Source organism: Jaculus jaculus, chromosome 22 (assembly GCF_020740685.1).
Source record: "Jaculus jaculus isolate mJacJac1 chromosome 22, mJacJac1.mat.Y.cur, whole genome shotgun sequence".
Classification (NCBI taxonomy): domain Eukaryota; kingdom Metazoa; phylum Chordata; class Mammalia; order Rodentia; family Dipodidae; genus Jaculus; species Jaculus jaculus.
This window is the reverse complement of record NC_059123.1, coordinates 6,360,650-6,378,564: the sequence shown is the minus strand read 5'-3', so window position 1 is coordinate 6,378,564 and position 17,915 is coordinate 6,360,650. Positions and strand designations below refer to the sequence as shown.

Sequence of the window (17,915 nt, the reverse complement as noted above, 5' to 3'; positions counted from 1 at the left end):
TACAGAACCTTGAAATAAAGCAACAGGAAAATCAATCAACAAAGAAAGGTAAATGGAATATTTTTGGAACAAAAGTGAGATTCACATCATTCCTCTAGAAGAACACCAGTAGTCACCAGCATACTTGATCACTTTAAATGCAATCAAAATGGCTGTGACTAATTTTCAAAATAGTATCTGCCCATATGGAGAAATGGAATGATGGCTGTATTTGTCAAAGAAAATTACCACTGTGAAATTAATGAAGGAGTTTCTTAAATCGTAAAAGCAAAGCTAAGTCTTTTAATAAATTCAGCATTTTTTTTTCTCTTACTTGTCTACAGATCTTTGAAATAGGGCTTCGATTGATACTTTTAAAAATTCTGATGTAGTTACTATGTATAGTGACCCCTATGTTACCTCGTAATAATTTTTAAAAGGCCCTGGGATGCATCTACAACTGTACCAAAACATATGATATACAGAGGAGGGGAGGGGGCAATACTTGATGACAAAGTTAGATCAGGGAATGAAGATGTGTGCATGAAGAGTTAAAGAGTTTGGATTCCACACTTAATTACAGTATTTCAAATTTGAATTATGTCTCCCTAAAATTTGTCTACATACTCACATTTTCATTGGCTATTTAAATGTCATCAGAATACTTATTTCAAAATCTAAAATGTTATACGATTCAAATATCTCAAAATTGAGGATTCATATTACAAATAATAATTTTCAACTTTATAAAGGTAAAAATGTTTATTTTAACAAAAAGCATGTATCAGTCCTCTGAAAATATATCTGCCTGAGGTCTGCCAACTGAATTTAACAAACAGTGTGACACTGATAGAAAACTACTCAAGGAGGGCTGGAGAGATGGCTTAGTGGTTAAGCGTTTGCCTGTGAAGCCTAAGGACCCCGGTTCGAGGCTCGCTCGGTTCCCCAGGTCCCATGTTAGCCAGATGCACAAGGGGGCGCACGCGTCTGGAGTTCGTTTGCAGTGGCTGGAGGCCCTGGCACGCCCATTCTTTCTCACCCTCTCTCTCTCTCTGCCTCTTCCTCTCTCTGTCTGTTGTTGTCAAATAAATAAATAAACAAAAAAATTTTAAAAAAGAGAAAACTACTCAAGGGTATTATTTAACACACACACACACACACACACACACACACACACACACACACACATATATATGATCATGAATATTTAATTTTTAAGTATCTCTCTATGTCCAGCTATATAGTATCCTACTGTGGTGCTTTATTCTACCTCTGGTGCATGGTTCACACAAAACCCTTTGCTGGGCTGGAGAGTTAGCTTAGTGGTTAAGGCGCTTGCCTGAAAAGCCGAAGGACCCAGGCTCGACTCCCCAAGACCCATGTAAGCCAGACAGACAAGGGGGCATGTGCATCTGGATCTCATTTGCAACATCTGACAGCCCTGGTGCACCCATTCTCTCTCTCTCTCTCTCCCCACCCCCTCCAAAAAATAAAATAAACAATTTAAACAAAACTCTTTGCTGTCTCAGGGATTCTCATGGAATATGTAAAATTCAGTACATATTAAAATAGATTTCTAACAGAAATTATGAGCAGTTAAATCCCATTTGTAATGTTATGGACTGCATTGAAATTGCTGCCCACAGAAATGTATATTTAGTATATACATCTCACACATTATCCAAGGGTGCCTCTTCTACAAATCAATGACGCTTTACAAGGGTAAGCTTTTCCTCTGTTTAGAAACAATCCTGTTCACTCTGTGGAATATGTATGTGTGTGTGTGTGTGTGTGTATATTGTCCTTCCATAGGTTTCATACATCTGGGCATTGCCATGACGTGGCGGGGCTGGGTCCTACATTTTTCTCCAGATCTTCTTACACTGGAACTTCTCCCTGGGGGCAGGGAAGGGTGCTGTTTCCATAGGGAAAGGTGAAACCAGGAGAGGGTGAAGTCCCCCAGTGGAACCTTCGTGGTGAGAGCTCTATGTTGTGTCCAGCAAGCGCAAGGCATGCGTGACATGAAGTCAAATAGGTGGGAAGTAAAGGTCTGGGAAGAGACATGGTCAAATGTGAAGATATTCTCTAGTCCAGTACACTGCTATTCAAAGTTGTGAATTTTCTATTTTGTGAAGGAAACAGTTTTTAAACGTGATAATCATGTTCTAATTCAGAACTAAATTGTCGTTGTGGTGGAGGACATTGGACATCTCCATCTGTTTCTTTCTTTTCCTTTGAACCCTTTCTTTCCACTTCCCTGCGTCTATTCCTAGCTACTCAGTTTCATTGTTTTCAAGGCACCCTTTACTTTAGAGGGTTGCTTTCCCTTAGTGATGGTAATATTTTAATTTTTATGGCTCTTTCTGTCATTTTGTAGTTGGAGGTTTATATTGATGGATTTATTAATCTTTTCATCGATGGCTCTTGGATTTGGATGCAATGTAGAAAGTTCCATCTAATATCCCAAATTGTGTCTGAGTGTGCTCAGTGTTTCTTGATGGTAATTTATAGTTTTATTCTTATATTTACACCTCCATTCCAGTTGTGATTTATTTTCTTGTTCATGTCATAGTGCAGCATTAGATGAGAACTAGTATATAATTTACAAATAGAAAAAAATATGCTTGCACTTTGTTCTCTAACTTTTGTATTCCATTATTTTTTTCCAAATTTATTCCATACTCTGTAGTTTAAATTTTGAGATTACATTTCAGTTGTTAGTAACATAACTATCATACTTTGTTAGATATTATTTAATTGTTCTTGCTTACTTTCTTACATAAACATCTTCACTAATTTTTCTTGGACTTTAAGTATGAGCTGGTATTTTCACATCAGACTTGTTAAATTTGTACATTAATTTAGTAAGAATTAACAGATTTTTGAAATTGACTGGATGTTACCTGTCTAGAGGCTCGGTGTGTCTTCGCATGTATTTTACAAATACTCTCTTCAGTCAGGTCTTGTACAAGAATGGAATGATTCTTCGTCTCCTTGTATGTAATTAATGCTAATGGGATCTCCTATTCCTTTTACTCTGGTGAGTGTTATTATATAAAGGCCATTGATTTCTACAGATTATTTTTGTTTCTCACGGTAGTTCTGAATTCCTGTAGTGCTTCTGGAAGTTTTCAGTTAACCTTATAATATATATTTTATTAAGCTCATAAGAATCCACTCTAAAATTTTCCAGTTCCAAAATTGGGCATCTTGTTTAGAAATTGATTTTCTAACCTGTATCCACTATAGCATTTTGCTTCACAAAACAGGAATTTTATTACATTTCCTTTTATTAAAAGCAAGCTTTGAACCTAGCTCTCTTGAATAATGTCTTGGCACTACATTTATAATCCAGACATTTTTCCTCAAAATTGTCTACTCTGTTATGAGTTGTAAAATCAGAAAATTGTTCATTCTTTCCCTTGTACTTACATTTATATTTCTAAAGGAAAAAAAAAAGAAACTGAACAAATTAACTGCTGATCTGTAGTTAGTAAACTTGATAGCCATTTATAAACTAGGTTAGAATGTCCATATTCTATACTAGGCCATAATTATTTTTAACAGTTTTTTTTTATATATCCATCTTTTATCAGTGCTTCACTCAGCAAACAAGCTTAGTCACATCTTAGGTGTATTGATTCTTGGTTTTAGTTTCACATTATAATTTGCCTAATGAAAGACAAGGAATACATACATATAGTATAAGCATGATATTTTCTCTTAAAGTCAAGAATACTGACCCTGATATCAAATACATTTGAAATTTTGTCGTGATACAAAGAAGAGATATATGATTTTATTTCCTTAACACTTATCTAGAATGTTGACATATCTTACAAATGCATTGGCATGCATATATATATATATATATATATATATATATATATATATATATGCTAAAATTTTGCTCAATTCAAATATCTTAAAATTTAGGATTATTACAAATGATAATTTTAAACTTTCACAAGGTAAAAAATTTGTTTTAATAAAAAGTGTATATCAGTCCTCTGAAATTGTATCTGATGTCTGATATCTGTTAACTTAATTTAATAAGCAGTGTAGCACTTTTAGACAACTAATTAAGTATATAATTTAAGCATATGCATATTTTATAATTGATGAATACTTATTTTTTAAAAATCTCTATATGTGTAGTTGTATAGAATTTCACTGTGGCGTTGTGGCGTGCCCCTGGTTTATGGGATCCACACAATCCCTTTGTTGTTACAGACTAATATTTAAAGTCAACATTTCAACTTTAGAGCCTCCATCTCACTAGTCAGTTAACACTTAGCTGTTTTGTTTTGAATAATACACTATTTTACACCTAAGTATTTTTTCCTGTCAAGGTAATTAATAATTATTAATTTGCCTTGTTTCTGTTTAGGAAATTATGTATCTTAAAAATATAAATTTTAATATATAATATATATATATATATATGTTAAAAAATTAATATGTGTTGACCTATTGGGGAATGGAGCTGAAACCCTTCTTTGGAAATGTCTGCTTTTCTGTCTTGTACACGGTTTGACTGAGTTTTGAAGACATGGCAGTGAGTTGTTTTGGTTAACAATAACATGGAAATAAAATAAGCGATTTGGTGGGAATTCTTCAGGCTGTCTCCAGTTGTTTTTTTTTCTTTCTTTTAAACCTAGACTTTCTTCAGCACAGTTTACCTTCATGGATTTCTAACATGACTTTTTAGTTGGTCTTTGAATTTTCCATTTGACGTTCAGAATCTTGGTTAAACACAGACTCCTCCATATTTAGTTAAGCCTCCACTACAGTCGTCATTTTATAAATATAATTGTCCTTACCAGAGCCATGAAATTTCTAAATTGACGAACTCAAGAGTAAAAATGTTCAGAATCACAAATAAACTTACTCTGTCATGAAAGCAATTCTCTTGAAGAAATCGTTGTTTCAATGAACAATTAATCCCTCTTAATTAAACTTAGTGGGGTTGACTTTAATTAGCAAAGTTTTGTTTTTCTACTATCTCTTATTGACATGTGAATGTAGTGTGGTTTTTTTTTTTTTACCTTAAAGGGTTAAAGTAATTGATTGGCGCCATAGGAACTGTCTTAAAACTTTTAAAACAGTATAAGTCCTTGGAGTCTAAGTGGAAAGAGTAAAAATTTTACTTTGGTGCTTACACATTGTTTGATCAAAGAGGAGATTGCAAATGCAGAAGTTTAGAGGTGAGAGAGATGCCTGAAATAGTTGCATGTTCAGGGTGACCACATTTGCAAGGGCCCAGCAATAGCTCCTAGAACACAGGCCTCCACACTTTTAACTCTGATCATCTTTTCTGTTCTACACATAAGTCTATACAATATTGCCAACCCATAGCATTATCACTTATTATGACTAGTACTTATGTCACTAATTTACTATAAAACTAAAGGAGAGAGACTGTAGGAGAAAATCAGGGGTGATTGATTGAAAGATGAACCTAATTGTTCAAGTGTTTTCCTGTTCGAGTCAACTTTAGCTCTCATTTCTGCTAGGAATAATTTAACATAAAGAAATAAAGCTGATCATGATCTCATGTAACTATAGTACTTAGGAGTTTGCAGCTGGAGGATTGCTTTGAGTTCCAGGCCAGCCTGAACAACATAGTGACACCCTCTCTCAGAAATACATACATAAATAAATAAAGGAAAGAAAAGTAAGTTAGAATGTACTCACATGAGTGTGTGCATGTGCGTGTGTGCATGTGTTTGTGTGTATACACGCACTGTGGGAAAACACTCCTGAATAATACAAGATATTTCTAGATACTCCCTAGAAAGGCACAAACCGATCCATGGTGGCGTAGCAATGCAACACCATTTCCCACCTCTCTGGCTCTCTCTTTGTGCTGCTCTTGGGCCCAGCTACAATGAAGTGTGTTCTCTCAATTTTTAAACAGGCTTTAAAATTATAAGGTAGGAGGTTGGTGGCCCAGAATACTTTATAAAGGCGTGGCCCCAATTAAATGTGTTCTGCTCTGATGAGTTAGTTATATGACTGCTTCATTCAATAGAATCCTTCTGATTTTTACCAACTGATGAATTGACAATGAAAACTCATTCTCACCTAGTAACATCTGTCAGCCACCATCTTTGTCCCAAGGGAACTGATTATGCAATGAGTGGGGAATTAATACACAAACTCTGTTAACCACATCTTCCTTGCTGATACATTTTTTCCTGAAATAAGTCATTTTGTAAGGCACAACTTTCCAAGTGATTTCACGGGCACCAGCAAGTCAACCCTTTTATTTTCTCTGGATTCACAAAATTGTGAACATATCAGGAAGAGGGCCCTTCAGAAGTTATTCTTAAAAGGAGGGTAAAATCTGAGAACTGTAGGACTCATGTCTTCCATCACAGGGGAGATGAGAGAAGTGCTTGTTAATTGTTCTAATGGTTACCTAAATAACCATCTTTGAAATTAAGTCATATGTGAAATTGGGACATTCTTTGCCCACTCTAACTAGTGTATATTTCAGTCATTCTATATGTGCGTTTTAAATATTTTGTTTGAGAGAGACCACTCTAGGGCCTTCTGTCCCTTCAAATGAACTCAAGACACATGTGCCACTTTGTACACCTGGTCTTATGTGGGTACTGGGCAATTGAACCCAGGCTATCAGGCTTTGCAATCATGTGTCTTTAACAGCTGAGCCAGCTCTCCAGTTCCAACGTATGTGTCTTAAAGCATGCTGATTGGTCAATTCTTATCTGCCATGAAGGTGTATTTGGAGGACTGTAGCACATGTTGCCTTCTGAGAACTTTGGAGGCTGGAATCTCCTATACTTCTTGCTGTCCATGGAGATGATGGACTTTAAATGTTCCTGTAGATAAAACAGCCTCCAAGAAATGGCTGTCATCTTAAAATAAAGTGATGGTGACAAAGATGAGTAATCTCAAACCATGGAAGGACAGACTGGAAATGACATCACCTGTCTGAGAGAATAAGAGCAGCATTTCCAAGTTGGATATGGGCTAGAGGAATGGCTTGTTCAAGGAACCATCTGAGGGCCTGGTCACTCTAACAGAGCAGGTGACATTAGAAGGGATACGAAGGTCGAAGAACCCCGAGTTTTCCCGTTGTTCTCAGAGGCTGCTTCCCTAGCAGGAGGGTTTGATACAGGAGCATTACAAGGCAGGAGATACTACTGCATTGTTAGGTTTGTTCCTGCAGAAGGCTGCTACTTTAAGACTTTTGTCGATGCCAAGCAAAAAGAGGAAAACTACCTGATAGAGGCTAGTGACGCGCTCCGTGGACTCCAGAGGAATGGTTTACAAATGTATATTAGTTGAAAATTCGCTTATTATTTTTTCCAAAGGGATTTTTCCCCAAGTTTTTTGTGTTATATTTAAAAACAAAGTAACTTGTGTCCAGTTAAGTCAACAGAATTTTAGTAGCTGATAGAAATTTATTATGGCTATAATACTAAAACTTTTATTTAAAAAAAAAAAAAACAGTCTTCATGATTTCATGAAGTAATAAAACTGTAGTTAGGTGATAGGAGTACATTTCAAATATAAAATGTAATATTTACCTATGACTATATATTTGAATTAATATTTAACCCTTCTGTCTTAAATAAGGGAATGAAATATGTCCTTTTAAAATGGGGGAAGAAACATGAGCAATGCTTGCTTGAAAGGAGTTTAAAAAAACCCAGAATAGCTTGTTTATGACCTCTAAACTTCTCAATATTCTCTTTGAGAATATTCCAGTAGTGTTCTCTAGCATATTTTGGATTTTCTCAGCCTGTGCAGTTCTCCTTTTCTCACTGTCACTGGAGACAATATGAGCGCAAAAGCACGCTGGTCCCGAGCATCCCCCGTTCACAGACCAGCAGCACTGTGAGCGAGTCTCAAAAGTGTAAAACCACTGAGAGCGTTTCCAGTGCGAAAGCACTCGCTGAGGATGCCCTGCTCCTTGCATGTTCATGTGCGGGACTTATGATACCATTGTATGTTCTCATCACAGTTTTTTTTTTTTTTTTTCGTTTTAGCTTTCCTTACCATATTTGACTTGGATACTAAATAATTCATTACATTTAATTTTATGTACAGGTGTGGGTAGCTCATACTCGTAATTTCAGCACTTAGAAACTGAATCATGATTATGACCAGTTTGGGGACAGCCTAGGTGACATAGTGAATTCCATTTTAGCCTGTGTTGCAGAGTCAGACTTCATCATAAATACTAATAATAGGTACTGTCATTATGGTAGAGTCATTACATTTTTTCTTGAATTCAATTAAACTTGTAGCATTTAACCTATTGATAAGCATGTAATAGGTATTCAGTGAATGCTGAAGTGTGTTGATCTACATATATTATGAAAATTTCTATGCCTCATGTTTGATAGCAAAGAATGCATCAATTGGAATGTAAGCATAGATCTGATATTGAAAATATAGGATATATGGTCAGTAGAATAGGTTGATAAAGAATTATAGACTTTTTAAATATGTATTATGTGCTAATGACAATGTATTTAAACACTCTGATGGTTAATACAACGATGACTTATAAATAGCAAGTACTAAATATTAAACACTGGGTTGACTGGTTCATTGCATAATGTACACAGACTGCATAATTTTACTAAATATTTGGGTTCTGCCTTTTCTTGCTGACAATTCTATACATGGCAGAAGTGATAGTTTGTATTTCATAGTTCAAGTTAATTAAAAGTTTTTGCAGAATCTTTTAAAATACTCATTCTGAGCTGAAAATTGATGGCACATGCTGAAAATCCCAGCCTTCAGGGGGCTGAGACAGAAGGATCATAAGTTCAAGGCCTGTCTAGGCTACTTAGTGAGTTCAATGCCAGCTTCAATCTAGATAAGAAGACTCTGTCTCTGAAAAAAATCAAAAAGAACATCAGTAACAGTCAACAAAACCACAAAACAAGTGCTCTTTCTATTCAGCCGTCCAATGCAGCATTACCTTTGTAATACAATTTTATGAATTTTAATTTTTGATAACAAATACCCCAGAGCATTTTAGGTTCCACAGTGCATTAGCACCATCTTGGGACTTCTGCTCAGCAATATATTTTCAAGGATAAGTTCACCCTGTATTATGGTGTCACCAGTGAAATCAGACAAATAGTGACATGACTTCAATTCTTGTTATTTTTGCATACATGTGAACCCTGGCAGTATCAGTGGTGTGCATACCAGTCCTTGCTGTGCTCTGAAAGGTCCATGTGCTAACCTATGTGAACAAGACTCCTTTTGATCTTAGAATTAAGAATTACATTAATCATGACACTCGGCATGGACTTTTTTCTTTTATCGTGCGTTCAACTTCTCTCTGGCTTTTGGCCCGTCTCAGCGCTCCCCCAAAATGATTGTACCAGAAATAATGTATTTTTGATCACCCACCGGAAGGTTTATGGACCATATAGACATTGAAAACTGACTTTCAAACCATGTCACGTTTTCCTGCATATTCCTGTGTTTATTTGATGTATAGATACTTATGCATACACATGCTAAATGCCCATTAGAATAAAATGGAAGGCTAAGATGTTTGTGAGATGAGCGGCTTTTCTTCATGCTCTTGCCAGCCTCAAGCAGTGACACTTTCTTACCTGAGCTGGTGACCTTCCAGGTCAGAGCCGTACGGAAGCAAGCAGCAGTAAGACGTAGCAGGACAGCCAGGGCCATACTGATCTCTGCAGCGTGCCTTCTAACCATGATCTTTGTTCCTATCTCTCCAGTGTTCTCTCTTGACACAAGACAAAACAAGTTCGTATAGATAAAAAAAAAGGAAGTATTTTCAAAATGCATACAGATCTACAGCTGCCATGACTGAAATCCTGTGGCAGAAGAAAGACATTGCTTTCATAAATATTATCTGTTAGAGTACATTGGATGATAGTCCCCTTTAGAGGTAATTTTTTTTAAAATCCCAGATATTTACGATAAATGCAGCAATATTCTCACTTTTCTGTGTAGAAAGCGGTTGTTACTATAATGAAACAATACTTTGAGACTAATGACAGAAATACAGTGAGTAACATTCCTTTTGCTTTCCCCAGCTGTTGAAAATGAGGTTCGCATCAGCACCAAGGCATGCCCGCCACATCCCTTGCTTCACAGTTTATTCAGGGTGGGTCATAATTCTGTTTTGTTAATGTCTTAACTCCACAGTGACATGCTTAAATCCTACTCTGAATTGATATATATTTTTTTTTTTTTTGTAGTTTGTGTGTCTATTTTAGGATAGCTCATGAATGGTGATTAAAGTTGTTATCCACTTTGTCCGAAAAAATTACATTATAAGGTTTGAATGAAGCATAAATGTATTAGTACAAGAAAGTTAATGATTGACTTTCATTCAGAATATGCGTATGGTGTGTCATTGTGTCTGTCTGAAAAAGTAAACTTACTGTCTGACTGTCGCCAAGGGGGGGGGGGGGGACTGGGACCTAATCAAACTGCTACGGGGTCAACCCTTGTGGTTTTAAAGGCCCTTAATGTTATCCAGCTGCAAAATAAAAGGAGTTGGGAGGGGAAGTTGGAAAGACTTGAGGGGGCTGGGGGATGTGTGGAAAAGAACAGGGAATCTGGCTTATTTTTTTTTTTTTTTTTTGAGTTAGTTCAGTGCCAGCCTGGACATCGGGTGTGGAGACTATTGTACCATTTCCAGAATAGCCCCCAGTTAATCACTTCGGCTTTGAAGGGAATTTCCTCGTGGAATTCTCCACAGAAAATCTAATCAACTGACCTGCCCCCTGAACAATGGAGAGCTTTTTTTTTCCCTCTCTTTCTCTTATTCAGGCGGGCTCTGTAATGTAGCCTTCTGTGCACAATGAAGCCTCTCAGTAGGAGTGCAGAGCGTGTGTGAGTGACTGAGAGAGCATGTGTGTGTGTGAGTGTGTGTGTGTGTGTGTGTGTGTGTGTGTAATGCACACTATCTCGTGTTGGTGAGTGTGCTTACTCTCTGGCCAGATGCTGTAGTGCTCTTGGGGGACAGCCACCATCTCTGCGTGCGTGTGTGTGTGTGTGTGCGCGTGTGTGTGCGTGCGTGTGTGCATGTGTGTGTGTGTGTGTGTCTGTCATTTCACGTCAAAGGTACATTACCTGATTACCTTCCTGCCTGCCAGATTTTTATCTGGATAATTGGAACTGCTTATGGAGGCTGTGTCTTGCCGGCTGGCTTAGGATCGGTGAAGGCAGAGTTTGCCCCCCCCCCCTTGTTATCTGTGGCTGCCTGGACAGAGGAAATTAAAGAAACCCTCGGCCCCTGGGGGAGCGCTCCTGTCCCCTTGACCTCCTCAGCGATCCGATCCCCCTGCCGCAGGACTTTCAGGACCATCTTCTGGTTTTGCTTTGGGATTTGCTTCGCCCCTGGGTGCTCCTTTGGCATGCGGGTACCTGCTCCCCTGCACGCTTGCACGCTGCCTTCTCCCGAGGAGTTGGGAGCTGGAGAAACTTTGCCTGGGTTGCCAGGACGTTCGGAGGAGCACTTTGTGGAAAACACGAGCTAGCACTGAGACCGACCGAGTGAGTGACAAGTTGTTTACAGGTTCCCTCGAAGGGGCCTCTGCTATATTTCAACCTGTCAAAGTTGCTTTTCTTCCCGCAGAACAATGCCTGATTGTTGTGGGTGAGGGAGGGAGTGAGTGTGTGTGTGAGTGTGTGTTTCCGTGTGTGCGTGCGCGCTTGGAGAGAAGTCTAGGAGGGGGTGGTGGTGGATAACAATTCTTTGTGTAAAAATACTGTTAACTCACGTGTGCATGCAATCTTTTTCTTTTGCTTAATTACTTAATACAGACAGTTTAATCTGGGCCCCGTTATTATAAAGACTTCATAGTTAATCAGCAACAAATGTATTTTATGAAATCCTATTGGTGTATGTGTGTGCGCATGTGTGTGTGTGTGTGCGCGCGCGTGTCTGTGTGTGTGTGTGTGCCGCCTGTGTGACTTTTATTATTTAGAGAAGAGTGCGTATGGGAGACGTGCTAAACGAGTTGACTTCTCACATTTGGTGATGTCTAGGAGAGAGCATTAAAAGGATAGGACAGGCACCCCGAGGGTGACTGCGCCTCTGTGCTTGGCAGCCTAGCGAGCGAGCGGCTGTGCAGAGGGGGAGCAGCCAGACCGCGCTGGGCTGGAAGTGCACTAGCCCTTTAAGAGAATGGTCAAGGAGTCCTAGGAGAGAGAGAGCTAGAGAGAGAGAGAGAGAGAGAGAGAGAGAGAGAGAGAGAGAGAGAGAAGGAGTGAGTGAGTGAGAGGAGAGAGGAAGACAGAGGAAGAGGGAGGGAGGGGAGGGAGAGTGGAGCAGAGAGAGAGAGAGAGGGAGAGAGAGAGAGGGAGAGAGAGGAGAATCCATTGGTTTAGAAGGTTTGGACTCACTTGACAGGTTCAGTTGGAGCCGATCCTCGGTGGCCCCTGTGACAAAGGGAAAGTGTGCGTTTCCAGCATGCTTACTGACCCTGATTTACCTCAGGAGTTTGAAAGGTGAGTACAGTTTTGTTTTGTTTTGTTTTGTTTTGTTTTTCCTCCCCCTAATATATGGAAGTACAACTCCCATTTTCCAGCGGTTCCCGAGACCCCTGGAAGGTGCTTTCCTCGGAATGTGTTTGTTACAGCAGCTCAGGCTGCAGATCTGGGAATGGATTTTTCTTGTTGTGGTGGTGGTGGTTGTGATTGCCGGACCAAGTCGAGAACTGCTTTGCAAAGTGTCTGCGATTTCTGCTCATGTTTGTAGCTCGTGCCTGATACGAAGCAGGGAATGAAGTGAACACTGAGCATCTCTTCTCCCACTCTCTGCTGCTATCTTCTTCCTCATTCACTCTCCTACTTTCTTCCTTCATTGATTCCCCCCCCCCCACTATACCTTTGAAAACCAATGCTTTTGTGCCACGGTACTGTATTGCGTCTCTCTGTCTCATGTGATTTCTGAAGTGACAGAAGGTTTCAGTGGAGGCTGCAAGGTCCCATATCATCCTTCTATAAAACTTTTAAAGCTACTCAGAGAAGCACATGACCTTTTGTTGATATGAGAGCAGCACTTTCTTTCTTACTTTCTTTCTTTTCTTTTTTTCCAGAGAAAATTTACCATTACAGTTGCATACTAGTACATTACTTCTGAAGTGTCAGAAAAAGAGGCAAAGCGGGGGTGGGGGACTGAATGATCTCTTTCTAAGTTGGGGTGATCAGTTCTCGGTTAGCTGTCTGAGTTGAATTAATTCTCTTTTTGCTATGATGGAAGTGCATGTATTTGTAATTAGTTGTTGCTATTTAGAGAAAAAAGTGCCATTTCCTTCCATTTCATGTTGATGCAAGTAGGGCCAGGCTCTGAAAGAATTTTAGCCTTCTTCATGTCCCTATAAGTACACATTGAAATTTTTAAATATGAGCTCTTATCCTAGTATAAGTTCATTTTTTCCCTCAACTATAAATAGATTTTTGTTTGCCATTAAAAAGAATTCAAACTTCGTATTCTGTATGGTGAATTAAAAAAAAAAAAAAAAGCTAAAAAAAGCCAGGCTGTGTGAAACCCAGGCTCTCTCCATTTCCATGAAAGCTACCTTCTGCATAAACATTTGTTCTATCTGACTATGCAATGCAAGCTAGGTGCTAGACCAGCTGGTTAAAAATATGCTAACTCAAGCTGTTCATCGCTCCAACGACTGAATTTGATATGAAAAGATGAAAAAAGAAAGGACAAAGATTCCAACATTCTCGAAGTGAAGCCCTGGTGAAGACAGCCCCTGGGCATGGTCAAGTATTAGAGCAGCCACTATCTGATGAGGGGAGAAATAACACAGGCAACATGCACACCTCCATCCCATCTTGCCTCTTTGCCTTTCTTCTTTTCTTAATTAAGAAGGTACATGCTCATTAGGTAATCTCAGTGAATGGTGCAGTTTTCTTCACAGTTGTGAAATATTTTTTTTTCAAAGTTTTACACATGATCTCTTTAAAGGAGTTAGCTTTGATTTGCAAATGTAGCCTTGTTCTTCTCTAGATATTGAAGTGATTCCTGTTACAGCTCACGGCTGCCTAATAGAGTAATTTGTTAATGCATCCGAGTAAGTTTTCTTGCATATGTACAACAGCCCTTACATGAGGATTTTCCCTAATTCTAATTACAATTTTGGAAAATACAACTCTGTCCATCTGATGTGTATGCCTGTTAACAGATTGTTCTTATAAAAAAGGTAGTTACATATTAACAGGCTATAGCCTATTTCTCTATATAGACAAGCTGCCTGCTGCGAACTTTATTTGTATTTTTCTTTTCAATTATCTCTATTTAAACTAAACTTTTCCTGTTCTATACTCAAATCTCTTCATATGGCTTTTTTTTTCCTTCTGGTGAGAATTTTTATTTTTGTTATTTTTTTTTGTCATCCACAGGCATGCTTTTTCAACTGGTTAATTGCATATGCCAGTGATAATCAATAGGCTTGTTAGCGTGGACATCACTCTTGTAAATATTAGTAGTTAAAATAATTTTGAGAAATGTTACATACTATAATATTTTTTAATAATTTCCCATGTGGTTATATATGGTAGTACATACAAAAAAATCTCAATAAATCATTACTATTTGTTTATGCTGATTTTTTTTTTCTGGTGAGTATATCTGCAGTCATTCACATAGTTTACCATGCAGATAGACTATGAAATAATGTTCTGGGAAGAAGGAATGTATGATACAATTGAACAAGCATATATAATCAGGGTTGATTTTTTTTTTTTTACTTCTTCAATTATTTGCAACTTTTATTGGATAAGTAGGTCATTACTATTGACTTAATTTTTATTCTGTTTGCTCACCTGCCATCAGTGAACTTTTCCTCAAACTCATTCAATCTGAAAGGAAGTCTTCTAAATTTCTTTGAGAAATAGAGAACTTTGGTGTGTGCACATAAATAAGCTGCTTCAAACTTGGGTACTGTAGAAGTTTGGTGTGATTTATTTTCCTACGGTCCCAGGTAGACTGCTGTCCATTTTCTATTACTCTTTCCAACATGTTATAACTGTTTGGAAACTTCAAGACAAATCCTAGATTTGAGTAGCAGTGTCACAACTTGGATTTTGATCCCTGGGCGTCTGTGCTTTCAGCTGCAGAAATGAACATGGGCAAAAAACCTTAGGTTAAGAAAAGGCTGCTAAATCGTGATGAAGTGGTAGGTGTCATTGTCTGCTGATAATATCCAGGAGGCCAAGCAAATATAAATGATTTCAATAGGAAAAAAAAAACAACTTGAAGTCTTTCATAGTTACTTAAATAGTCAGCATCCCTGCCATGACGGATGTTGACCACTGAAAGGCAGGATTCTCAGGTGGCAGAGGAACTGGCAAAGCATCTTATAAGGAGTGATTAGTGAGACAGTCTTGCCTATCTTATTATTTAAATAAAGCATACATGGCAAAATGATGTGAGTCAGTATATCAACACTAGAATGAATGTCTGACTCTATTAATGGTTTTGAACAAACAAGTGTCATGTAAATGAAACAATGGAAAACTGCAACTTAAGGCTTGTCACTTGAGAATGCAATTTATGTTTGATATCGTCACAATGAAGGCATTTAAAGCATCGTTTCAAGTGTTAACATGACTTTGCTTGTGAGGAGTGTAGAATAGCCATGGCTGAGACCCTGTCATCAGTATTACCTTCCCATTCTTTCAGTTTTCATTATCATAAGATAATTGTGCTACAATTGCTTTATGACTAAGATACTTGCTGGACTTTCAATGTGCTGGATTTTAGAATTTTCAACTTAAAGAAAGGGAAACAAAACCAAAACCAAACAAGTGCCAGTTTCAAATGATTGCTTGCAAAAACAGTCTGCTAAGTGTCCATGAAGGGAAAGTTCAGAGGGAAGGCTGAAAGCAAATTCAGCTTCTAGCATCATGGTTTGCTTTGGTTCTCTCAAAACGGGTACAGACAGCAGCCTGTTTGCGAAGTGTTAAAGGAAAAACTCCAAGAGCAAGACCTTTTACAACAACATTCCCTCTACTTTCATGTCTCATATTCCTATCGTATTTATATGTCACAAGATGAACTTAAAAAATCATTCTTTCTTCATTAGCAAACTTCCAAATTTTTTATTCTGAAGGAAGGAATAAATCTTAAGTACTATTGAAAATAATTGCTAAATTGCCACTCAAATCTACCCCTAGCAGGCTGCAGGAATATCCCTGACATTATTGATATTTTAATGAACTAAAGTTGATCATAGTAATAAAATATTTAATACCCAGGCATTCATTCAGTATAATTAGACTTTTAAAAAATCCATTGTGCTTATGAGTGATAAAAAGTATTTTCAGTTTAGCAGGTAACTCTAGATGGAAACAAAAGAAAGTTATCTGCCTAGACCCTGATACCTCATGGTAACTATCAGCTTAAAAACACAATGCTGTGATTTTAGTTATTTTCTGATACCTGCTTTGGTTACTTTATGTCCTGTTCACTTACTTTGACTTCCTAGAAGGAAGCATATCTATAACTTACGGCAGATTCTAATTGTCATCTCATTAATTTGCAATCTCACCATGCTAGCACCTTGGTTTGGGGTTCAGCTTGCATGGAACAGTTCCTAAGCCATACCTCTGCCCTACACCCTGGAGTTCTGTCCTGAAGAATTAGCCGGGGACATGACTGATTACCAAGAACAATACAGGGTTAAATGCCAGGTGGCATTGTGGACTGGTCAGTGCTGAGCAGGTGGGACACATGCAAAAATGTGTGACAATTGTAATCGCAGGAGAGCACAGCCTTATGGCTCTAAGGAGAAGGAACACATGTGAAAAGCTTTACCTGTTCTCAGAGAGCTGGAGCTGAAATTTGTTTCTGTACAACACATGAGAAGGGAGAAGTCAAAACTGTCTGATTTTTTTCAGCACATCTCTCTTCTGTAGACTTTGAAGCCTTTTTCACATACATTTCATTCATAATGCATTTAGACAGCAACATTCCTGGGTGGTGTCTATTTGTTTGCCTTGATTTCCACTATCAATTAATTCTATATCCACCTAAGGTGTGTCCTATCTGAATGCATGCCCACGTTATACCATCATAACACCTACTTCAGAAAGTGTAACTGATGGGGTGTGTCTTCCTCCATCATTCATTATTTCCTTATAATTTTAAGGAAGTTAACCAGCAGCATGAGGAATAACCCAATCTAAGTTTTTCTCTTATACTAACATATATCCAGCATGTCAGGTCTCCGGCACAGCCAATAGTTCATGAGCTTAAAAAGATGCTTGGAGATTTAATCAACACGCGAAACGTCTTCTAACCAAAAACCAAATAGACTTAACATGTTGTAAGATCTTCCTTCGCTCTTGCCTCTTTGGCTTGTCTTTGATAGGATAGCACCATCGTTTGTCTTACTTGTAAAATGCAAGCTCTGTATCCATGCATACGGTGCAAGGTCATGGCTAGGGTAGGAAAAGTTAAGAGCTGACGTTATTTTGTTGAGTGCCCAGTGTTTGTGTGGCTTACAGTGGGAGGATGCCTCAGATTCTGTCCCGCTAATGGCTCAGAGGACCATTTGCCTCCTCCTTTACTTGTGTGACTTCTCCTTACAATCTGGAAGCCGCTCTCCCTCAACCATTCCTTCATTGCCCATCTATCCCTCCTCCACTTGGTAGTGGAGAGTTCCTGAATCTCCTCTGGAGATCCTGTGGCGTGTGGTTCTGCTCGTCCAATAGGGGGGTGTGCATCTCTCTCCACACCCAGTAGCCTTTTCCCTTGGAGTGTGAGCGTGGAACCTCAGCACTTCTCCGGGCTGCTGCCAGCTTGAGAAGCCAGTGTCTAGTTGCTTCCAGCCCGGGTGTGTGCACGCGTGCCTTCATTGTAGAGCTGCATTCTGCTTATTAAGCTGCCGGGAAGGACCAGACTGAGACAAGATCTAGAAGAATTCTGGTGAGAACTGTTT

General features: G+C 38.4%; 1 protein-coding gene across 7 annotated transcripts in view; it reads left to right on the top strand.

Moving 5' to 3' along the window:
* Sox5 (SRY-box transcription factor 5) overlaps positions 1 to 17,915 on the top strand; it is an 896,761-nt gene that overhangs the window by 454,494 nt on the left and 424,352 nt on the right. For 2 of the 7 annotated variants that reach the window (XM_045139449.1, XM_004664425.2), the window contains exon 1: positions 12,297 to 12,468. The exons of 1 other annotated variant lie outside the window; for it this stretch is intronic. In XM_045139449.1, coding sequence (XP_044995384.1) covers positions 12,431 to 12,468 — 38 coding nt within the window. In that variant the 5' untranslated portion in view covers positions 12,297 to 12,430. Of the gene's footprint in view, positions 1 to 11,425; positions 11,512 to 12,296; positions 12,469 to 17,807; positions 17,903 to 17,915 lie in introns of those variants that run through there. 4 more of the 7 variants (XM_045139444.1, XM_045139447.1, XM_012950122.2 and 1 more) reach the window with 4 other exon arrangements.